The following is a 23,916-nucleotide window of genomic DNA, read 5'->3' as shown; positions in this document are numbered from 1 at the left end:
CAAACGTGTGTGCTAGTGTGTGCCGGGTCCAAACACGTGTGTGTGTGTGTGCGCTAGTGTGTGCCGGGTCCACAAACGTGTGTGCTAGTGTGTGCCGGGTCCACAAACGTGTGTGTGTGCTAGTGTGTGCCGGGTCCAAACACGTGTGTGTGTGTGTGTGTGCTAGTGTGTGCCGGGTCCAAACACGTGTGTGTGTGTGTGTGTGTGTGCTAGTGTGTGCCGGGTCCAAACACGTGTGTTTGTGTGTGCTAGTGTGTGCTGGGTCCACAAACGTGTGTGCTAGTGTGTGCTGGGTCCACAAACGTGTGTGCTAGTGTGTGCCGGGTCCAAACACGTGTGTGCTAGTGTCTGCCGGGTCCAAACACGTGTGTGCTAGTGTCTGCCGGGTCCAAACACGTGTGTGCTAGTGTCGGCCGGGTCCAAACACGTGTGTGCTAGTGTGTGCCAGGGCCAAACACGTGTGTGTTAGTGTCTGCCGGGTCCAAACACGTGTGTGCTAGTGTCCTCCGGGTCCAAACACGTGTTTGCTAGTGTGTGCCAGGGCGAAACACGTGTGTGCTAGTGCGTGCCAGGGCGAAACACGTGTGTGCTAGTGCCTGCCGGGTCCAAACACGTGTGTGCTAGTGTCTGCCGGGTCCAAACACGTGTGTTAGTGTCTGCCGGGTCCAAACACGTGTGTTAGTGTCCTCCAGGTCCAAACACGTGTTTGCTAGTGTGTGCCAGGGCGAAACACGTGTGTGCTAGTGCGTGCCAGGGCGAAACACGTGTGTGCTAGTGCCTGCCGGGTCCAAACACGTGTGTGCTAGTGTCTGCCGGGTCCAAACACGTGTGTGCTAGTGTCGGCCGGGTCCAAACACGTGTGTGCTAGTGTCGGCCGGGTCCAAACACATGTGTGCTAGTGTGTGCCAGGGCGAAACACGTGTGTGCTAGTGCCTGCCGGGTCCAAACACGTGTGTGCTAGTGTCTGCCGGGTCCAAACACGTGTGTGCTAGTGTCGGCCGGGTCCAAACACGTGTGTGCTAGTGTCGGCCGGGTCCAAACACGTGTGTGCTAGTGCCTGCCGTGTCCAAACACGTGTGTGCTAGTGTCTGCCGGGTCCAAACACGTGTGTGTTAGTGTCTGCCGGGTCCAAACACGTGTGTGCTAGTGTCGGCCGGGTCCAAACACGTGTGTGCTAGTGTCGGCCGGGTCCAAACACGTGTGTGCTAGTGTCCTCCGGGTCCAAACACGTGTGTGCTAGTGTGTGCCAGGGCGAAACACGTGTGTGCTAGTGCGTGCCAGGGCGAAACACGTGTGTGCTAGTGCCTGCCGGGTCCAAACACGTGTGTGCTAGTGTCCTCCGGGTCCAAACACGTGTGTGCTAGTGTCGGCCGGGTCCAAACACGTGTGTGCTAGTGTGTGCCAGGGCCAAACACGTGTGTGCTAGTGTGTGCCAGGGCCAAACACGTGTGTGCTAGTGTGTGCCAGGGCCAAACACGTGTGTGCTAGTGCGTGCCAGGGCCAAACACGTGTGTGCTAGTGCCTGCCGTGTCCAAACACGTATGTGCTAGTGTGTGCCAGGGCCAAACACGTGTGTGCTAGTGTGTGCCAGGGCCAAACACGTGTGTGCTAGTGTGTGCCAGGGCCAAACACGTGTGTGCTAGTGTGTGCCAGGGCCAAACACGTGTGTGCCAGGGCCAAACACGTGTGTGCTAGTGTGTGCCAGGGCCAAACACGTGTGTGCTAGTGTGTGCCAGGGCCAAACACGTGTGTGCTAGTGTGTGCCAGGGCCAAACACGTATGTGCTAGTGTGTGCCAGGGCCAAACACGTGTGTGCTAGTGTGTGCCAGTGCCAAACACGTGTGTGCTAGTGTCGGCCGGGTCCAAACACGTGTGTGCTAGTGTCCTCCGGGTCCAAACACGTGTGTGCTAGTGTGTGTCGGGGTCGTGTGTGTGCTAGTGTGTGTCGGGGTCGCGTGTGTGCTAGTGTCCTCCGGGTCCAAACACGTGTGTGCTAGTGCCTGCCGTGTCCAAACACGTGTGTGCTAGTGTGTGCCAGGGCTAAACACGTGTGTGCTAGTGTGTGCCAGGGCGAAACACGTGTGTGCTAGTGCCTGCCGTGTCCAAACACTGTGTGCTAGTGTCTGCCGGGTCCAAACACGTGTGTGCTAGTGTCGGCCGGGTCCAAACACGTGTGTGCTAGTGCCTGCCGTGTCCAAACACGTGTGTGCTAGTGTCTGCCGGGTCCAAACACGTGTGTGTTAGTGTCTGCCGGGTCCAAACACGTGTGTGCTAGTGTCGGCCGGGTCCAAACACGTGTGTGCTAGTGTCGGCCGGGTCCAAACACGTGTGTGCTAGTGTCCTCCGGGTCCAAACACGTGTGTGCTAGTGTGTGCCAGGGCGAAACACGTGTGTGCTAGTGCGTGCCAGGGCGAAACACGTGTGTGCTAGTGCCTGCCGGGTCCAAACACGTGTGTGCTAGTGTCCTCCGGGTCCAAACACGTGTGTGCTAGTGTCGGCCGGGTCCAAACACGTGTGTGCTAGTGTGTGCCAGGGCCAAACACGTGTGTGCTAGTGTGTGCCAGGGCCAAACACGTGTGTGCTAGTGTGTGCCAGGGCCAAACACGTGTGTGCTAGTGCGTGCCAGGGCCAAACACGTGTGTGCTAGTGCCTGCCGTTTCCAAACACGTATGTGCTAGTGTGTGCCAGGGCCAAACACGTGTGTGCTAGTGTGTGCCAGGGCCAAACACGTGTGTGCTAGTGTCGGCCGGGTCCAAACACGTGTGTGCTAGTGTGTGCCAGGGCCAAACACGTGTGTGCCAGGGCCAAACACGTGTGTGCTAGTGTGTGCCAGGGCCAAACACGTGTGTGCTAGTGTGTGCCAGGGCCAAACACGTGTGTGCTAGTGTGTGCCAGGGCCAAACACAAGTGTGCTAGTGTGTGCCAGGGCCAAACACGTGTGTGCTAGTGTGTGCCAGGGCCAAACACGTATGTGCTAGTGTGTGCCAGGGCCAAACACGTGTGTGCTAGTGTGTGCCAGTGCCAAACACGTGTGTGCTAGTGTCGGCCGGGTCCAAACACGTGTGTGCTAGTGTCCTCCGGGTCCAAACACGTGTGTGCTAGTGTGTGTCGGGGTCGTGTGTGTGCTAGTGTGTGTCGGGGTCGCGTGTGTGCTAGTGTCCTCCGGGTCCAAACACGTGTGTGCTAGTGCCTGCCGTGTCCAAACACGTGTGTGCTAGTGTGTGCCAGGGCTAAACACGTGTGTGCTAGTGTGTGCCAGGGCGAAACACGTGTGTGCTAGTGCCTGCCGTGTCCAAACACTGTGTGCTAGTGTGTGCCAGGGCGAAACACGTGTGTGCTAGTGCCTGCCGTGTCCAAACACTGTGTGCTAGTGTGTGCCAGGGCCAAACACGTGTGTGCTAGTGTCTGCCGGGTCCAAACACGTGTGTGCTAGTGTCGGCCGGGTCCAAACACGTGTCTGCTAGTGTGTGCCGGGTCCAAACACGTGTGTGCCGGGTCCAAACACGTGTGTGCTAGTGTGTGTCGGGGTCGCGTGTGTGCTAGTGTCGGCCGGGTCCAAACACGTGTGTGCTAGTGTGTGCCAGGGCCAAACACGTGTGTGCTAGTGTGTGCCAGGGCCAAACATGTGTGTGCTAGTGTGTGCCAGGGCCAAACACGTGTGTGCTAGTGTGTGCCAGGGCCAAACACGTGTGTGCTAGTGTGTGCCGGGTTCAAACACGTGTGTGCTAGTGTCGGCCGGGTCCAAACACGTGTGTGCTAGTGTGTGCCAGGGCCAAACACGTGTATGCTAGTGTGTGCCAGGGCCAAACACGTGTGTGCTAGTGTGTGCCAGGGCCAAACACGTGTGTGCTAGTGTGTGCCAGGGCCAAATATGTGTGTGCTTGTGTCGGCCGGGTCCAAACACGTGTGTGCTAGTGTGTGCCAGGGCCAAACACGTGTGTGCTAGTGTGTGCCAGGGCCAAACATGTGTGTGCTTGTGTCGGCCGGGTCCAAACACGTGTGTGCTAGTGTGTGCCAGGGCCAAACACGTGTGTGCTAGTGTGTGCCAGGGCCAAACACGTGTGTGCTAGTGTGTGCCAGGGCCAAACACGTGTGTGCTAGTGTGTGCCAGGGCCAAACATGTGTGTGCTTGTGTCGGCCGGGTCCAAACACGTGAGTGCTAGTGTGTGCCAGGGCCAAACACGTGTGTGCTAGTGTGTGCCAGGGCCAAACATGTGTGTGCTAGTGTGTGCCAGGGCCAAACACGTGTGTGCTAGTGTCGGCCGGGTCCATACACGTGTGTGCTAGTGTGTGCCAGGGCCAAACACGTGTGTGCTAGTGTGTGCCAGGGCCAAACATGTGTGTGCTAGTGTGTGCCAGGGCCAAACATGTGTGTGCTTGTGTCGGCCGGGTCCAAACACGTGTGTGCTAGTGTGTGCCAGGGCGAAACACGTGTGTGCTAGTGTGTGCCAGGGCCAAACACGTGTGTGCTAGTGTCAGCCGGGTCCAAACACGTGTGTGCTAGTGTGTGCCAGGGCCAAACACGTGTGTGCTAGTGTGTGCCAGGGCCAAACACGTGTGTGCTAGTGCCTGCCGTGTCCAAACACGTGTGTGCTAGTGTGTGCCAGGGCCAAACACGTGTGTGCTAGTGCCTGCCGTGTCCAAACACGTGTGTGCTAGTGTCGGCCGGGTCCAAACACGTGTGTGCTAGTGTGTGCCGGGTCCAAACACGTGTGTGCTAGTGTCGGCCGGGTCCAAACACGTGTGTGCTAGTGTGTGCCAGGGCCAAACACGTGTGTGCCGGGTCCAAACACGTGTGTGCTAGTGTGTGTCGGGGTCGCGTGTGTGCTAGTGTCGGCCGGGTCCAAACACGTGTGTGCTAGTGTCGGCCGGGTCCAAACACGTGTGTGCTAGTGTGTGCCAGGGCGAAACACGTATGTGCTAGTGTGTGCCAGGGCCAAACACGTGTGTGCTAGTTTGTGCCAGGGCCAAACACGTGTGTGCTAGTGTGTGCCAGGGCCAAACACGTGCGTGCCGGGTCCAAACACGTGTGTGCTAGTGTGTGTCGGGGTCGCGTGTGTGCTAGTGTCGGCCGGGTCCAAACACGTGTGTGCTAGTGTCGGCCGGGTCCAAACACGTGTGTGCTAGTGTGTGCCAGGGCGAAACACGTATGTGCTAGTGTGTGCCAGGGCCAAACACGTGTGTGCTAGTGTGTGCCAGGGCCAAACACGTGTGTGCTAGTTAGGGGTTAGGGGTAGGTGTGCCAGTGTGTGCCAGTGTGTGCCAGTGTGTGCCAGTGTGTGCCAGTGTGTGCTAGTGTGTGCCGGAGGTCAGTCGCGTGTGTGCCAGGGGTCAGTCGCGTGTGTGCCAGTGTGTGCCGGGGGTCAGTCGCGTGTGTGCCAGGGGTCAGTCGCGTGTGTGCTAGTGTGTGCCAGGGGTCAGTCGCGTGTGTGCCGGGGGTCAGTCGCATGTGTGCTAGTGTGTGCCGGGGGTCAGTCGCGTGTGTGCTAGTGTGTGCCGGGGGTCAGTCGCGTGTGTGCTAGTGTGTGCCGGGGTCAGTCGCGTGTGTGCTAGTGTGTGCCGGGGGTCAGTCGCGTGTGTGCCAGGGGTCAGTCGCGTGTGTGCTAGTGTGTGCCAGGGGTCAGTCGCGTGTGTGCCGGGGGTCAGTCGCATGTGTGCTAGTGTGTGCCGGGGGTCAGTCGCGTGTGTGCTAGTGTGTGCCGGGGGTCAGTCGCGTGTGTGCCGGGGGTCAGTCGCGTGTGTGCTAGTGTGTGCCGGGGGTCAGTCGCGTGTGTGCCGGGGGTCAGTCGCGTGTGTGCCAGGGGTCAGTCGCGTGTGTGCTAGTGTGTGCCGGGGGTCAGTCGCGTGTGTGCTAGTGTGTGCCGGGGGTCAGTCGCGTGTGTGCTAGTGTGTGCCGGGGGTCAGTCGCGTGTGTGCCAGGGGTCAGTCGCGTGTGTGCCAGGGGTCAGTCGCGTGTGTGCCAGGGGTCAGTCGCGTGTGTGCCAGGGGTCAGTCGCGTGTGTGCTAGTGTGTGCCAGTGTGTGCCAGTGTGTGCCAGTGTGTGCCAGTGTGTGCTAGTGTGTGCCAGTGTGTGCCAGTGTGTGCCAGTGTGTGCCAGTGTGTGCCAGTGTGTGCCAGTGTGTGCCAGTGTGTGCCAGTGTGTGCCGGGGGTCAGTCGCGTGTGTGCCAGTGTGTGCCAGTGTGTGCCAGTGTGTGCCAGTGTGTGCCAGTGTGTGCCAGTGTGTGCCAGTGTGTGCCAGTGTGTGCCAGTGTGTGCCGGGGGTCAGTCGCGTGTGTGCTAGTGTGTGCTAGTGTGTGCCAGTGTGTGCCAGTGTGTGCCAGTGTGTGCCAGTGTGTGCTAGTGTGTGCCGGGGGTCAGTCGCGTGTGTGCTAGTGTTTGCCAGTGTGTGCCAGTGTGTGCCAGTGTGTGCCAGTGTGTGCCAGTGTGTGCCAGTGTGTGCCAGTGTGTGCCGGGGGTCAGTCGCGTGTGTGCTAGTGTGTGCTAGTGTGTGCTAGTGTGTGCCAGTGTGTGCCAGTGTGTGCTAGTGTGTGCCGGGGGTCAGTCGCGTGTGTGCTAGTGTGTGCTAGTGTTTGCCAGTGTTTGCCAGTGTGTGCCAGTGTGTGCCAGTGTGTGCCAGTGTGTGCCAGTGTGTGCCAGTGTGTGCCAGTGTGTGCTAGTGTGTGCCGGGGGTCAGTCGCGTGTGTGCCAGTGTGTGCCAGTGTGTGCCAGTGTGTGCCAGTGTGTGCCAGTGTGTGCCAGTGTGTGCCAGTGTGTGCCAGTGTGTGCCAGTGTGTGCCAGTGTGTGCTAGTGTGTGCCGGGGGTCAGTCGCGTGTGTGCCAGGGGTCAGTCGCGTGTGTGCCGGGGGTCAGTCGCGTGTGTGCCGGGGGTCAGTCGCGTGTGTGCTAGTGTGTGCCGGGGGTCAGTCGCGTGTGTGCCAGGGGTCAGTCGCGTGTGTGCTAGTGTGTGCCGGGGGTCAGTCGCGTGTGTGCCAGGGGTCAGTCGCGTGTGTGCCAGGGGTCAGTCGCGTGTGTGCCAGGGGTCAGTCGCGTGTGTGCCAGGGGTCAGTCGTGTGTGTGCCAGGGGTCAGTCGCGTGCTAGTGTGCTAGTGTGTGCCAGTGTGTGCCAGTGTGTGCTAGTGTGTGCCGGGGGTCAGTCGCGTGTGTGCCGGGGGTCAGTCGCGTGTGTGCTAGTGTGTGCTAGTGTGTGCTAGTGTGTGCTAGTGTGTGCTAGTGTGTGCCAGGGGTCAGTCGCGTGTGTGCTAGTGTGTGCTAGTGTGTGCCAGTGTGTGCCAGTGTGTGCCAGTGTGTGCCAGTGTGTGCCAGTGTGTGCCAGTGTGTGCCAGTGTGTGCTAGTGTGTGCTAGTGTGTGCCGAGGGTCAGTCGCGTGTGTGCTAGTGTGTGCCAGTGTGTGCCAGTGTGTGCCAGTGTGTGCCAGTGTGTGCCTGTGTGTGCCTGTGTGTGCCTGTGTGTGCCAGTGTGTGCCAGTGTGTGCCAGTGTGTGCCAGTGTGTGCCAGTGTGTGCCACTGTGTGCCAGTGTGTGCCAGTGTGTGCCAGTGTGTGCCAGGGGTCAGTCGCGTGTGTGCTAGTGTGTGCTAGTGTGTGCTAGTGTGTGCTAGTGTGTGCTAGTGTGTGCCAGTGTGTGCTAGTGTGTGCCGGGGGTCAGTCGCGTGTGTGCCAGTGTGTGCCGGGGGTCAGTCGCGTGTGTGCTAGTGTGTGCCGGGGGTCAGTCGCGTGTGTGCCAGGGGTCAGTCGCGTGTGTGCTAGTGTGTGCCGGGGGTCAGTCGCGCGTGTGTTCGTGTGTGCCAGGGGTCAGTCGCGTGTGTGCTAGTGTGTGCCGGGGGTCAGTCGCGTGTGTGCCAGGGGTCAGTCGCGTGTGTGCTAGTGTGTGCCAGGGGTCAGTCGCGTGTGTGCCGGGGGTCAGTCGCGTGTGTGCTAGTGTGTGCCGGGGGTCAGTCGCGTGTGTGCTAGTGTGTGCCGGGGGTCAGTCGCGTGTGTGCCGGGGGTCAGTCGCGTGTGTGCCAGGGGTCAGTCGCGTGTGTGCTAGTGTGTGCCGGGGGTCAGTCGCGTGTGTGCCAGGGGTCAGTCGTGTGTGTGCCAGGGGTCAGTCGCGTGCTAGTGTGCTAGTGTGTGCCAGTGTGTGCCAGTGTGTGCCGGGGGTCAGTCGCGTGTGTGCTAGTGTGTGCTAGTGTGTGCTAGTGTGTGCTAGTGTGTGCTAGTGTGTGCCAGTGTGTGCCAGTGTGTGCCAGTGTGTGCTAGTGTGTGCCGGGGGGTCAGTCGCGTGTGTGCTAGTGTGTGCCGGGGGTCAGTCGCGTGTGTGCCGGGGGTCAGTCACGTGTGTGCCGGGGGTCAGTCGCGTGTGTGCTAGTGTGTGCTAGTGTGTGCTAGTGTGTGCTAGTGTGTGCCAGGGGTCAGTCGCGTGTGTGCTAGTGTGTGCTAGTGTGTGCTAGTGTGTGCTAGTGTGTGCCAGTGTGTGCCAGTGTGTGCCAGTGTGTGCCAGTGTGTGCCAGTGTGTGCCAGTGTGTGCCAGTGTGTGCCAGTGTGTGCTAGTGTGTGCCAGGGGTCAGTCGCGTGTGTGCTAGTGTGTGCTAGTGTGTGCTAGTGTGTGCTAGTGTGTGCTAGTGTGTGCCAGTGTGTGCCAGTGTGTGCCAGTGTGTGCTAGTGTGTGCCGGGGGTCAGTCGCGTGTGTGCTAGTGTGTGCCGGGGGTCAGTCGCGTGTGTGCCGGGGGTCAGTCGCGTGTGTGCTAGTGTGTGCCGGGGGTCAGTCGCGTGTGTGCCAGGGGTCAGTCGCGTGTGTGCTAGTGTGTGCCGGGGGTCAGTCGCGTGTGTGCCAGGGGTCAGTCGCGTGTGTGCAAAAAAAATGCCACCAAAATTGAATTAATAAATAATAATTTAAAAAAGCCCCTGTATGAGTTCTTGATTTAATCTTTATCAGCTGCAGTCCACAACTTTTCTCGAGTTTAAAAATGACTAGATGTATATGAGAGTACATCATGAATCCATTTTCCAAACCGTTTTTTTTATTTTACCCTGAATCACTACGGTACACATATAATAAGTGTTTATATTCTGACTATTTTATTCCAGAAGCGCTGCGGAGGAGCACAGTCCCTGTGTGACTCGCCAATCGCCATAGACACACACAGAGAGAAGTAGATCCGGCTGCAGTGTTCTTCCGCAAGACGCCTGCAGTTCTGTTTATTAGCGCCAGAGCGCCACTGCTATTGCTCCGAGTTGGCATGCTTGCAAATGTGATACTTATCTTGTACAAAAGTCCAATAGACAAGCTGATGTTAAGTAAAAATGTTTTAGCCACAATACTGTTTATTTTGTGAAAATCAAAACTACACCAGAACTGTTGCGCATCTCCAAGCAGTTCGATTCGAATGAATCTGCGTTTGAACGATTGAATCAATGACTCACACATAGACTTGACGCCCCCTACTGGCGGTTTTATTTTCATATTTATACTTTGCATGAACTTTTTATTTAAAATATCAAACTTTTAAAGTTTAACTTGTACATAACCCATTTCTAAATTCAAAATTTAAAACATTCATACAACATTATTTACCCGTGAGCTGCATCCGTCATCTTAAACAGTCTAAACAGCACTTTCAGATAGAGCTGCTGTGCCACTTCTACACTGCACAGATGGATCTTTTGATGCTGATTTAATTAAATTGGTAACAATTGGATTGTGTCTTATTGCTCTAACTGAATTTATTGTTTAAATTAACATTTTAAAAACAACTTTTCTATTTTAATTGAAGAAATTGACGAGATGATCCATATATTTAATAATATTAGAAAGCATTGCTCTTATAATGGTAAAAATGCCCCTGGACATTAATTTAAAGGGACAAAGATAGTCCTGTAATGGGAAAGTTATAATTGGAATGCGTGTTATTGATCAAAAAAGTGCTCCTAAATTTTTGACTGTGCTCCTTATTTTTTTAAATTAGGAGCACAAGTGCTCCTCAAGAAAAATGTTAGCGTAGAGCCCTGAGTCGCGTGTGTGCTAGTGTGTGCTAGTGTGTGCTAGTGTGTGCTAGTGTGTGCTAGTGTGTGCTAGTGTGTGCTAGTGTGTGCTAGTGTGTGCTAGTGTGTGCTAGTGTGTGCCAGTGTGTGCTAGTGTGTGCTAGTGTGTGCCAGTGTGTGCCAGTGTGTGCTAGTGTGTGCCAGTGTGTGCTAGTGTGTGCCAGTGTGTGCTAGTGTGTGCTAGTGTGTGCCAGTGTGTGCTAGTGTGTGCTAGTGTGTGCCAGTGTGTGCCAGTGTGTGCCAGTGTGTGCTAGTGTGTGCCAGTGTGTGCCAGTGTGTGCTAGTGTGTGCCAGTGTGTGCTAGTGTGTGCTAGTGTGTGCCAGTGTGTGCTAGTGTGTGCTAGTGTGTGCCAGTGTGTGCCAGTGTGTGCTAGTGTGTGCCGGGGGTCAGTCGCGTGTGTGCTAGTGTGTGCTAGTGTGTGCTAGTGTGTGCTAGTGTGTGCTAGTGTGTGCTAGTGTGTGCTAGTGTGTGCTAGTGTGTGCTAGTGTGTGCTAGTGTGTGCTAGTGTGTGCCGGGGGTCAGTCGCGTGTGTGCTAGTGTGTGCTAGTGTGTGCTAGTGTGTGCTAGTGTGTGCTAGTGTGTGCTAGTGTGTGCTAGTGTGTGCCGGGGGTCAGTCGCGTGTGTGCTAGTGTGTGCTAGTGCATGCCGGGGGTCAGTCGCGTGTGTGCTAGTGTGTGCTAGTGCATGCCGGGGGTCAGTCGCGTGTGTGCTAGTGTGTGCTAGTGTGTGCCGGGGGTCAGTCGCGTGTGTGCTAGTGTGTGCTAGTGTGTGCCGGGGGTCAGTCGCGTGTGTGCTAGTGTGTGCTAGTGTGTGCCGGGGGTCAGTCGCGTGTGTGCTAGTGTGTGCTAGTGCGTGCCGGGGGTCAGTCGCGTGTGTGCTAGTGTGTGCTAGTGTGTGCCGGGGGTCAGTCGCGTGTGTGCTAGTGTGTGCTAGTGTGTGCCGGGGGTCAGTCGCGTGTGTGCTAGTGTGTGCTAGTGCGTGCCGGGGGTCAGTCGCGTGTGTGCTAGTGTGTGCTAGTGCGTGCCGGGGGTCAGTCGCGTGTGTGCTAGTGTGTGCTAGTGTGTGCCGGGGGTCAGTCGGGGAATCGAACACCAGTAGGTCTGGACTCTATCGCAGCTTTCATTGGTCAAGAGGACGTTTGACTGACATTCTGAGACTCAGCGTTGAGTTGATCGTGGTTAGCGCTCATCATCACAGGGGTAAACACGACGCCTCTTCTTCCACAAGGGAGTTTAGCGTCACGGTATTTGTTTCCAGACGGACCGTTAAAGAACGCAACACACACGTCTCACATACATCCTGTAGAATTCAACCAATCAGAGGACGACTTTGGAACTCCTGAAGTGTGTCCAGATAAGTGTGCCGTGTGCATCCAGTCTCACCGCATCACACATTCGCCCGTTTGGTTTGGAGTATTTCTCTGCTCATGTGTGCTGATGTCTTCTTTTTTTACCTCAGTGGTGATTCCAGCTGCTCAGAATGTGCAGAACTTCACCTCTAAAGCGGTAAGTCAGCAGACACTGTCCTCCACCAATCCGCTTTCTCAGCGGTGTACTGTAGGACGGTCATCTGTGGTCAGAATCAGAACAGTGACTCAATCTCAATAAACATCACACAATAATGCACTCACTAAACTCATTAAACTCATTAAACTCATTAAACTCATTAAACTCACTAAACTCACTAAACTCATCACTAAACTCATTAAACTCACTAAACTCACTAAACTCACTAAACTCATCACTAAACTCACTAAACTCACTAAACTCATCACTAAACTCACTAAATTCACTCACTGAACTCATTGAATGGGGCTCTGCTAAGGTGAAGCTCTTTTGAATTTGTGAAAGTGAAATGTGTTTTCTGTGACTTTCAGAACACCTGCGGTCCTGTGGCCACGTTCTCTCTTCCGCCTGGAATAACGTATCCGGTCCAGATCCCGGCGGGCGTGACGCTGCAGACGGCCTCAGGTGAGACGCCACACCTCTCGCCACTCTAACCCACTCGCAGACGTTCAGTCAGGAGCTCCATCACTGCTAGTGTGGGATTGACTAGCACTTTTGAACATTAAAGACACTCCAGAACGGAGCCCAGCGAGGCTCATGTAACACTCCGCCCTCACCTGCTTATCTCTGGCGTATCTCTGGTGTATCTCAGGTGTATCTGGTGTATCTCTGGCGTATCTCAGGTGTATATCAGGTGTATCTGGCGTATCTCTGGCGTATCTCTGGGGTATCTCAGGTGTATCTCTGGGGTATCTCTGGGGTATCTCTGGTGTATCTCTGGCGTATCTCTGGCGTATCTCTGGTGTATCTCTGGGGTATCTCTGGTGTATCTCTGGTGTATCTCTGGGGTATCTCTGGCGTATCTCAGGTGTATCTCTGGTGTATCTCTGGTGTATCTCTGGGGTATCTGGGGTGTCTCTGGTGTATCTCTGGTGTATCTCTGGTGTATCTCTGGTGTATCTCTGGGGTATCTCTGGTGTATCTCTGGTGTATCTCTGGTGTATCTCTGGGGTATCTCTGGCGTATCTCAGGTGTATCTCTGGTGTATCTCTGGGGTATCTGGGGTGTCTCTGGTGTATCTCTGGTGTATCTCTGGTGTATCTCTGGGGTATCTCTGGTGTATCTCTGGTGTATCTCTGGGGTATCTCTGGTGTATCTCTGGTGTATCTCTGGGGTATCTCTGGCGTATCTCAGGTGTATCTCTGGTGTATCTCTGGTGTATCTCTGGGGTATCTGGGGTGTCTCTGGTGTATCTCTGGTGTATCTCTGGGTTATCTCTGGCGTATCTCTGGGGTGTCTCTGGCGTATCTCTGGTGTATCTCTGGTGTATCTCTGGGGTATCTCTGGCGTATCTCAGGTGTATCTCTGGTGTATCTCTGGTGTATCTCTGGGGTATCTGGGGTGTCTCTGGTGTATCTCTGGGGTATCTCTGGTGTATCTCTGGCGTATCTCTGGCGTATCTCTGGTGTATCTCTGGTGTATCTCTGGTGTATCTCTGGCGTATCTCAGGTGTATCTCTGGTGTATCTCTGGCGTATCTCTGGCGTATCTCTGGCGTATCTCTGGCGTATCTCTGGGGTATCTCTGGTGTATCTCTGGCGTATCTCTGGTGTATCTCTGGTGTATCTCTGGTGTATCTCTGGTGTATCTCTGGTGTATCTGGTGTATCTCTGGTGTATCTCTGGTGTATCTCTGGTGTATCTCTGGCGTATATCAGGTGTATCTCTGGTGTATCTCTGGCGTATCTCTGGCGTATCTCTGGCGTATCTCTGGGGTATCTCTGGTGTATCTCTGGCGTATCTCTGGCGTATCTCTGGTGTATCTCTGGTGTATCTCTGGGGTATCTCTGGGGTATCTCTGGTGTATCTCTGGGGTATCTGGGGTGTCTCTGGTGTATCTCAGGTGTATCTCTGGGGTATCTCTGGGGTATCTCTGGTGTATCTCTGGTGTATCTCTGGGGTATCTCTGGTGTATCTTTGGTGTATCTCTGGGGTATCTGGGGTGTCTCTGGTGTATCTCAGGTGTATCTCTGGGGTATCTCTGGTGTATCTCTGGTGTATCTCTGGTGTATCTCTGGTGTATCTCTGGTGTATCTCAGGTGTATCTCTGGCGGATCTCTGGTGTATCTCTGGGGTATCTCTGGTGTATCTCTGGTGTATCTCTGGGGTATCTCTGGTGTATCTCTGGTGTATCTCTGGGGTATCTCTGGTGTATCTCTGGTGTATCTTTGGTGTATCTCTGGGGTATCTGGGGTGTCTCTGGTGTATCTCAGGTGTATCTCTGGTGTATCTCTGGTGTATCTCTGGTGTATCTCTGGTGTATCTCTGGTGTATCTCTGGTGTATCTCAGGTGTATCTCTGGTGTATCTCTGGTGTATCTCAGGTGTATCTCTGGCGTATCTCTGGCGTATCTCTGGCGTATCTCTGGTGTATCTCTGGCGTATCTCTGGTGTATCTCTGGTGTATCTCTGGCGTATCTCAGGTGTATCTCTGGTGTATCTCTGGCGTATCTCTGGCGTATCTCTGGTGTATCTCTGGCATATCTCTGGCGTATCTCTGGCGTATCTCTGGCGTATCTCTGGCGTATCTCAGGTGTATCTCTGGCGTATCTCTGGTGCATCTCTGGTGCATCTCTGGCGTATCTCAGGTGTATCTCAGGCGTATCTCAGGTGTATCTCAGGTGTATCTCTGGTGTATCTCTGGCGTATGTCTGGCGTATCTCAGGTGTATCTCTGGTGTATCTCTGGTGTATCTCTGGTGTATCTCTGGCGTATCTCAGGTGTATCTCAGGTGTATCTCTGGGGTATCTCAGGTGTATCTCTGGCGTATCTCTGGTGTATCTCTGGCGTATCTCTGGCGTATCTCTGGCGTATCTCAGGTGTATCTCTGGTGTATCTCTGGCGTATCTCAGGTGTATCTCTGGGGTATCTCTGGTGTATCTCTGGCGTATCTCTGGCGTATCTCAGGTGTATCTCAGGTGTATCTCAGGTGTATCTCTGGTGTATCTCTGGCGTATCTCTGGTGTATCTCTGGCGTATCTCTGGCGTATCTCAGGTGTATCTCTGGCGTATCTCTGGTGTTTCTCTGGCGTATCTCTGGCGTATCTCTGGCGTATCTCTGGCGTATCTCAGGTGTATCTCTGGCGTATCTCTGGCGTATCTCAGGTGTATCTCAGGTGTATCTCAGGTGTATCTCTGGTGTATCTCTGGCGTATCTCTGGCGTATCTCTGGTGTATCTCTGGTGTATCTCAGGTGTATCTCTGGCGTATCTCTGGTGTATCTCTGGCGTATCTCTGGCGTATCTCTGGCGTATCTCTGGCGTATCTCTGGCGTATCTCTGGCGTATCTCAGGTGTATCTCTGGCGTATCTCTGGCGTATCTCTGGCGTATCTCTGGCGTATCTCTGGCGTATCTCAGGTGTATCTCTGGCGTATCTCTGGCGTATCTCAGGTGTATCTCTGGCGTATCTCAGGTGTATCTCAGGTGTATCTCTGGCGTATCTCTGGCGTATCTCTGGCGTATCTCTGGCGTATCTCTGGCGTATCTCAGGCGTATCTCAGGCGTATCTCAGGTGTATCTCTGGGGTATCTCTGGTGTATCTCTGGCGTATCTCAGGTGTATCTCAGGCGTATCTCTGGGGTATCTCTGGGGTATCTCTGGTGTATCTCAGGCGTATCTCTGGTGTATCTCAGGTGTATCTCTGGCGTATCTCTGGCGTATCTCTGGCGTATCTCAGGTGTATCTCAGGTGTATCTCTGGCGTATCTCAGGTGTATCTCAGGTGTATCTCAGATGTATCTCTGGCGTATCTCAGGTGTATCTCAGGTGTATCTCAGGTGTATCTCAGGTGTATCTCTGGTGTATCTCTGGTGTATCTCAGGTGTATCTCTGGCGTATCTAGTGTATCTCTGGCGTATCTCTGGCGTATCTCTGGGGTATCTCTTGTGTATCTCAGGTGTATCTCTGGCGTATCTCTGGGGTATCTCTGGGGTATCTCTGGTGTATCTCTGGCGTATCTCTGGCGTATCTCTGGCGTATCTCTGGCGTATCTCTGGCGTATCTCAGGCGTATCTCTGGTGTATCTCAGGTGTATCTCAGGTGTATCTCTGGCGTATCTCAGGCGTATCTCTGGCGTATCTCTGGTGTATCTCTGGTGTATCTCTGGTGTATCTCAGGTGTATTTCTGGCGTATCTCAGGTGTATCTCTGGTGTATCTCTGGTGTATCTCTGGTGTATCTCTGGTGTATCTCAGGTGTATCTCTGGTGTATCTCTGGTGGATCTCAGGTGTATCTCTGGTGTATCTCTGGTGTATCTCTGGCGTATCTCAGGCGTATCTCTGGCGTATCTCTGGCGTATCTCAGGTGTATCTCTGGCGTATCTCTGGCGTATCTCTGGCGTATCTCTGGCGTATCTCAGGCGTATCTCTGGCGTATCTCTGGCGTATCTCAGGTGTATCTCTGGCGTGTCTCTGGGTTATCTCTGGGGTATCTCTGGGGTATCTCTGGGTTATCTCTGGGTTATCTCTGGGTTATCTGGGTTATCTCTGGGGTATCTCTGGCGTATCTCTGGCGTATCTCTGGCGTATCTCTGGGGTGTCTCTGGCGTATCTCTGGGGTATCTCTGGGTTATTTCTGGCGTATCTCTGGGGTGTGTCTGGCGTATCTCTGGGTTATCTCTGGGGTATCTCTGGGGTGTCTCTGGGGTGTCTCTGGCGTATCTCAGGTGTATCTCAGGTGTATCTCTGGCGTATCTCAGGCGTATCTCAGGTGTATCTCTGGTGTATCTCTAGTGTATCTCTGGCGTATCTCAGGTGTATCTCTGGTGTATCTCTAGTGTATCTCTGGGTTATCTCTGGGTTATCTCTGGGGTATCTCTGGGGTATCTCTGGGGTATCTCTGGCGTATCTCTGGCGTGTCTCTGGCGTGTCTCTGGCGTGTCTCTGGGTTATCTCTGGGGTATCTCTGGGGTATCTCTGGCGTGTCTCTGGCGTGTCTCTGGCGTGTCTCTGGGTTATCTCTGGGGTATCTCTGGGGTATCTCTGGGTTATCTCTGGGTTATCTCTGGGTTATCTCTGGGGTATCTCTGGCGTATCTCTGGCGTATCTCTGGCGTGTCTCTGGGGTGTCTCTGGCGTATCTCTGGGTTATCTCTGGCGTATCTCTGGGGTGTCTCTGGGGTGTCTGGGGTGTCTCTGGCGTGTCTCTGGCGTATCTCTGGGGTATCTCTGGGTTATCTCTGGCGTATCTCTGGGGTGTCTCTGGCGTGTCTGGCGTATCTCTGGGTTATCTCTGGGGTATCTGGGGTATCTTTGGCGTATCTCTGGGGTATCTCTGGGGTGTCTCTGGGGTGTCTCTGGCGTATCTCAGGTGTATCTCAGGTGTATCTCTGGCGTATCTCAGGCGTATCTCAGGTGTATCTCTGGTGTATCTCTAGTGTATCTCTGGCGTATCTCAGGTGTATCTCTGGTGTATCTCTAGTGTATCTCTGGTGTATCTCTGGGGTATCTCTGGGGTGTCTCTGGGGTGTCTCTGGGGTGTCTCTGGGGTATCTCTGGCGTATCTCTGGCGTATCTCAGGTGTATCTCAGGCGTATCTCAGGTGTATCTCTGGTGTATCTCTAGTGTATCTCTGGTGTATCTCTGGCGTATCTCTGGGGTATCTCTGGGGTGTCTCTGGTGTATCTCTGGCGTATCTCAGGTGTATCTCAGGCGTATCTCAGGCGTATCTCAGGCGTATCTCAGGTGTATCTCTGGCGTATCTCTAGTGTATCTCTGGCGTATCTCAGGTGTATCTCTAGCGTATCTCTGGTGTATCTCTGGGGTATCTCTGGGGTATCTCTGGGGTGTCTCTGGGGTGTCTCTGGGGTGTCTCTGGCGTATCTCAGGTGTATCTCAGGTGTATCTCAGGTGTATCTCAGGTGTATCTCTGGCGTATCTCTGGCGTATCTCAGGCGTATCTCAGGTGTATCTCTGGCGTATCTCAGATGTATCTCTGGCGTATCTCAGGCGTATCTCAGGTGTATCTCTGGTGTATCTCTGGCGTATCTCAGGCGTATCTCAGGCGTATCTCTGGTGTATCTCTGGCGTATCTCAGATGTATCTCTGGCGTATCTCAGGCGTATCTCAGGTGTATCTCTGGTGTATCTCTGGCGTATCTCAGGCGTATCTCTGGCGTATCTCTGGCGTATCTCTGGTGTATCTCTGGCATATCTCTGGCGTATCTCTGGCGTATCTCTGGCGTATCTCTGGCGTATCTCAGGTGTATCTCTGGCGTATCTCTGGTGCATCTCTGGTGCATCTCTGGCGTATCTCAGGTGTATCTCAGGCGTATCTCAGGTGTATCTCAGGTGTATCTCTGGTGTATCTCTGGCGTATGTCTGGCGTATCTCAGGTGTATCTCTGGTGTATCTCTGGTGTATCTCTGGTGTATCTCTGGCGTATCTCAGGTGTATCTCAGGTGTATCTCTGGGGTATCTCAGGTGTATCTCTGGCGTATCTCTGGTGTATCTCTGGCGTATCTCTGGCGTATCTCTGGCGTATCTCAGGTGTATCTCTGGTGTATCTCTGGCGTATCTCAGGTGTATCTCTGGGGTATCTCTGGTGTATCTCTGGCGTATCTCTGGCGTATCTCAGGTGTATCTCAGGTGTATCTCAGGTGTATCTCTGGTGTATCTCTGGCGTATCTCTGGTGTATCTCTGGCGTATCTCTGGCGTATCTCAGGTGTATCTCTGGCGTATCTCTGGTGTTTCTCTGGCGTATCTCTGGCGTATCTCTGGCGTATCTCTGGCGTATCTCAGGTGTATCTCTGGCGTATCTCTGGCGTATCTCAGGTGTATCTCAGGTGTATCTCAGGTGTATCTCTGGTGTATCTCTGGCGTATCTCTGGCGTATCTCTGGTGTATCTCTGGTGTATCTCAGGTGTATCTCTGGCGTATCTCTGGTGTATCTCTGGTGTATCTCTGGCGTATCTCTGGCGTATCTCTGGCGTATCTCTGGCGTATCTCTGGCGTATCTCAGGTGTATCTCTGGCGTATCTCTGGCGTATCTCTGGCGTATCTCTGGCGTATCTCTGGCGTATCTCAGGTGTATCTCTGGCGTATCTCTGGCGTATCTCAGGTGTATCTCTGGCGTATCTCAGGTGTATCTCAGGTGTATCTCTGGCGTATCTCTGGCGTATCTCTGGCGTATCTCTGGCGTATCTCTGGCGTATCTCAGGCGTATCTCAGGCGTATCTCAGGTGTATCTCTGGGGTATCTCTGGTGTATCTCTGGCGTATCTCAGGTGTATCTCAGGCGTATCTCTGGGGTATCTCTGGGGTATCTCTGGTGTATCTCAGGCGTATCTCTGGTGTATCTCAGGTGTATCTCTGGCGTATCTCTGGCGTATCTCTGGCGTATCTCAGGTGTATCTCAGGTGTATCTCTGGCGTATCTCAGGTGTATCTCAGGTGTATCTCAGATGTATCTCTGGCGTATCTCAGGTGTATCTCAGGTGTATCTCAGGTGTATCTCAGGTGTATCTCTGGTGTATCTCTGGTGTATCTCAGGTGTATCTCTGGCGTATCTAGTGTATCTCTGGCGTATCTCTGGCGTATCTCTGGGGTATCTCTTGTGTATCTCAGGTGTATCTCTGGCGTATCTCTGGGGTATCTCTGGGGTATCTCTGGTGTATCTCTGGCGTATCTCTGGCGTATCTCTGGCGTATCTCTGGCGTATCTCTGGCGTATCTCAGGCGTATCTCTGGTGTATCTCAGGTGTATCTCAGGTGTATCTCTGGCGTATCTCAGGCGTATCTCTGGCGTATCTCTGGTGTATCTCTGGTGTATCTCTGGTGTATCTCAGGTGTATTTCTGGCGTATCTCAGGTGTATCTCTGGTGTATCTCTGGTGTATCTCTGGTGTATCTCTGGTGTATCTCAGGTGTATCTCTGGTGTATCTCTGGTGGATCTCAGGTGTATCTCTGGTGTATCTCTGGTGTATCGCTGGTGTATCTCTGGCGTATCTCTGAGGTATCTCTGGCGTATCTCTGGCGTATCTCTGGCGTATCTCTGGTGTATCTCTGGCGTATCTCTGGGGTATCTCTGGCGTATCTCTGGCGTATCTCTGGCGTATCTCTGGTGTATCTCTGGTGTATCTCTGGTGTATCTCAGGTGTATCTCAGGTGTATCTCTGGCGTATCTCTGGTGTATCTCTGGTGTATCTCTGGTGTATCTCTGGCGTATCTCTGGTGTATCTCTGGTGTATCTCTGGTGTATCTCAGGTGTATCTCTGGCGTATCTCTGGCGTATCTCTGGTGTATCTCTGGTGTATCTCAGGTGTATCTCAGGTGTATCTCAGGTGTATCTCTGGGGTATCTCCGGTGTATCTCCGGTGTATCTCTGGTGTATCTCTGGCGTATCTCAGGCGTATCTCTGGCGTATCTCTGGCGTATCTCAGGTGTATCTCTGGCGTATCTCTGGCGTATCTCTGGCGTATCTCTGGCGTATCTCAGGCGTATCTCTGGCGTATCTCTGGCGTATCTCAGGTGTATCTCTGGCGTGTCTCTGGGTTATCTCTGGGGTATCTCTGGGGTATCTCTGGGTTATCTCTGGGTTATCTCTGGGTTATCTGGGTTATCTCTGGGGTATCTCTGGCGTATCTCTGGCGTATCTCTGGCGTATCTCTGGGGTGTCTCTGGCGTATCTCTGGGGTATCTCTGGGTTATTTCTGGCGTATCTCTGGGGTGTGTCTGGCGTATCTCTGGGTTATCTCTGGGGTATCTCTGGGGTGTCTCTGGGGTGTCTCTGGCGTATCTCAGGTGTATCTCAGGTGTATCTCTGGCGTATCTCAGGCGTATCTCAGGTGTATCTCTGGTGTATCTCTAGTGTATCTCTGGCGTATCTCAGGTGTATCTCTGGTGTATCTCTAGTGTATCTCTGGGTTATCTCTGGGTTATCTCTGGGGTATCTCTGGGGTATCTCTGGGGTATCTCTGGCGTATCTCTGGCGTGTCTCTGGCGTGTCTCTGGCGTGTCTCTGGCGTGTCTCTGGGGTATCTCTGGGGTATCTCTGGGGTATCTCTGGCGTGTCTCTGGCGTGTCTCTGGCGTGTCTCTGGGTTATCTCTGGGGTATCTCTGGGGTATCTCTGGGTTATCTCTGGGTTATCTCTGGGTTATCTCTGGGGTATCTCTGGCGTATCTCTGGCGTATCTCTGGCGTGTCTCTGGGGTGTCTCTGGCGTATCTCTGGGTTATCTCTGGCGTATCTCTGGGGTGTCTCTGGGGTGTCTGGGGTGTCTCTGGCGTGTCTCTGGCGTATCTCTGGGGTATCTCTGGGTTATCTCTGGCGTATCTCTGGGGTGTCTCTGGCGTGTCTGGCGTATCTCTGGGTTATCTCTGGGGTATCTGGGGTATCTTTGGCGTATCTCTGGGGTATCTCTGGGGTGTCTCTGGGGTGTCTCTGGCGTATCTCAGGTGTATCTCAGGTGTATCTCTGGCGTATCTCAGGCGTATCTCAGGTGTATCTCTGGTGTATCTCTAGTGTATCTCTGGCGTATCTCAGGTGTATCTCTGGTGTATCTCTAGTGTATCTCTGGTGTATCTCTGGGGTATCTCTGGGGTGTCTCTGGGGTGTCTCTGGGGTGTCTCTGGGGTATCTCTGGCGTATCTCTGGCGTATCTCAGGTGTATCTCAGGCGTATCTCAGGTGTATCTCTGGTGTATCTCTAGTGTATCTCTGGTGTATCTCTGGCGTATCTCTGGGGTATCTCTGGGGTGTCTCTGGTGTATCTCTGGCGTATCTCAGGTGTATCTCAGGCGTATCTCAGGCGTATCTCAGGCGTATCTCAGGTGTATCTCTGGCGTATCTCTAGTGTATCTCTGGCGTATCTCAGGTGTATCTCTAGCGTATCTCTGGTGTATCTCTGGGGTATCTCTGGGGTATCTCTGGGGTGTCTCTGGGGTGTCTCTGGGGTGTCTCTGGCGTATCTCAGGTGTATCTCAGGTGTATCTCAGGTGTATCTCAGGTGTATCTCTGGCGTATCTCTGGCGTATCTCAGGCGTATCTCAGGTGTATCTCTGGCGTATCTCAGATGTATCTCTGGCGTATCTCAGGCGTATCTCAGGTGTATCTCTGGTGTATCTCTGGCGTATCTCAGGCGTATCTCAGGCGTATCTCTGGTGTATCTCTGGCGTATCTCAGATGTATCTCTGGCGTATCTCAGGCGTATCTCAGGTGTATCTCTGGTGTATCTCTGGCGTATCTCAGGCGTATCTCAGGCGTATCTCTGGTGTATCTCTGGCGTATCTCAGGCGTATCTCAGGCGTATCTCAGGTGTATCTCTAGCGTATCTCTGGGGTATCTCTGGTGTATCTCTGGGGTATCTCTGGGGTGTCTCTGGGGTGTCTCTGGCGTATCTCAGGTGTATCTCAAGTGTATCTCAGGTGTATCTCAGGTGTATCTCTGGCGTATCTCAGGCGTATCTCAGGCGTATCTCAGGTGTATCTCTGGCGTATCTCAGATGTATCTCTGGCGTATCTCAGGCGGATCTCAGGTGTATCTCTGGTGTATCTCTGGCGTATCTCAGGCGTATCTCTGGTGTATCTCTGGCGTATCTCAGATGTATCTCTGGCGTATCTCAGGCGTATCTCAGGTGTATCTCAGGTGTATCTCTGGCGTATCTCAGGCGTATCTCTGGTGTATCTCTGGCGTATCTCAGATGTATCTCTGGTGTATCTCTGGCGTATCTCAGATGTATCTCTGGCGTATCTCAGGCGTATCTCAGGTGTATCTCTGGTGTATCTCTGGTGTATCTCTAGTGTATCTCTGGTGTATCTCTGGCGTATCTCCGGTGTCACAGGCCGGCTCATAGCCTGTGGCAAAAATGAGGGGACACCAACAACAGGTAAAGGCCAAAAAGAGGTTCTTTATTGTAAACCAAAAACTAGTAACTATAAACAAGGAAAATGGAATGAGGTGTGAAAATGTCATAGTGTAAGGTGTATGTAAAGTGCAGGGATGCGTGAATCTGTGTGTGTAACATGTCTGAGTGGAAACTAAGTAAAACTACAAAGGAACAAACACAAACAAGATCATACCTGGAGGAGCAAAGAGAGAGACACAGAGAGAGAGGTTAGTGAGGCAGTTTAAATACCCTGAGCCCAGGTTGCTCCAATCACCAACGACCCTCCTCTGCCTGCAGGAGGAACCGCCCCTGCAAGGCAGGGGAGGGGCCGTGACACCCCCCTCCTTAAAATGAGGGTCCCACCCTCAGCCCAAAAATTGGCCCAACATTTTTGAAACATCTCAAAAAGATCCCCAAAGGAAAAAACCCCAAAAAACATCCAGTCCCGGCTCCTAGCGGTCAAGATTCAAGATTCAAGAGTTTTATTTGTCACATACACAGTTATATACACAATATACAACTGGCAGTGAAATGTAAACAGGTCCGCTCCATGGACAGTGCAAATAACAGTTACAAGAACACAAGGGAAATTAAAATAGAAATAGAATAAAATTAGAATAAAAAGTATTAACATAAGTAGAGTTATAAATAAATCAAGTAAGATAAAAATAGGAAATAAGATAAAAATAAAAAATATAAAATAAAAATATAAAATATAAAGTAAGTGGATATGATAAGTGAGATAAACTGTAGACTTAAAAGTAAGTGGTTAACATAAAATATATATATATATTTATATATAGAGAAGTATGATGTGCATGCAATAGGTATAATTGCAAATCGGAGTATAATGTGCAAACAGGAGTATGATGTGCAAACAGGTTTATTACAGGTTGTTACACAGTAACAATAGGAACGTAAAGTGCAGTGCAATGGCAGTATGTGAATGTTAATGTTTAAACTGGATGTTTATGCGTGTGCGGGGTGAAGTGAAGTCACGTGACTGAGTTCAGGAGTCTGATGGCCTGGGGGAAGAAACTCCTCCTGAGTCTTTCAGTCTTTGCCATCAGGCTACGGAAGCGCTTACCAGATGGCAGCAGGGTGAAGTAAGTAAGTAAGTAAGTAAATTTATTTATAAAGCACATTTAAATTCAGCTTACACTGACCAAAGTGCTGTACAACACAATCATAAAATACAATAAAGATAAAATAAAAATAATAATAAAATTAACAGTCAAAATTAGAGTAAGAAAAAACAAGAAAACATTACTAATCCATAATTTAATAAGCAGGAAATGCTAAAATGTAGAGATATGTCTTAAGTCTAGATTTAAAAACAGAAACAGAAGGAGCACTCTTAATGTCGGGTGGCAACTGATTCCATAATCGTGGAGCAGCAACTGCAAAGGCTCTATCACCTTTCGTTTTAAGTCGTGAACGTGGGACATATAAGAGAGCTTTATTGGCTGATCTGAGGGACTTAGGAGCTGAATTCAAATGAACAAGATCGGAGATGT

The 23,916-nt window shown here is 52.7% G+C and overlaps 1 protein-coding gene across 1 annotated transcript in view; it reads left to right on the top strand.

Annotated features, from left to right (window-relative positions):
• Nucleotides 1–23,916, top strand: part of gtf2a1l (general transcription factor IIA, 1-like) — a gene marked incomplete at its 5' end in the record, with an annotated part of 53,234 nt that overhangs the window by 11,604 nt on the left and 17,714 nt on the right. Inside the window, 2 exons of the mRNA XM_079842320.1 lie at nucleotides 11,479–11,525; nucleotides 11,897–11,990. Of these exons, the coding sequence (XP_079698446.1) occupies nucleotides 11,479–11,525; nucleotides 11,897–11,990 (141 nt within the window). The remainder of the gene's footprint in view (nucleotides 1–11,478; nucleotides 11,526–11,896; nucleotides 11,991–23,916) is intronic.

This window comes from Gobio gobio, assembly GCF_949357685.1.
Source record: "Gobio gobio genome assembly, chromosome: 18".
Taxonomy (NCBI): Eukaryota; Metazoa; Chordata; class Actinopteri; order Cypriniformes; family Gobionidae; genus Gobio; species Gobio gobio.
The sequence above is the reverse complement of the archived record's forward strand: the minus strand, read 5'-3'. Positions and strand labels throughout refer to the sequence as shown.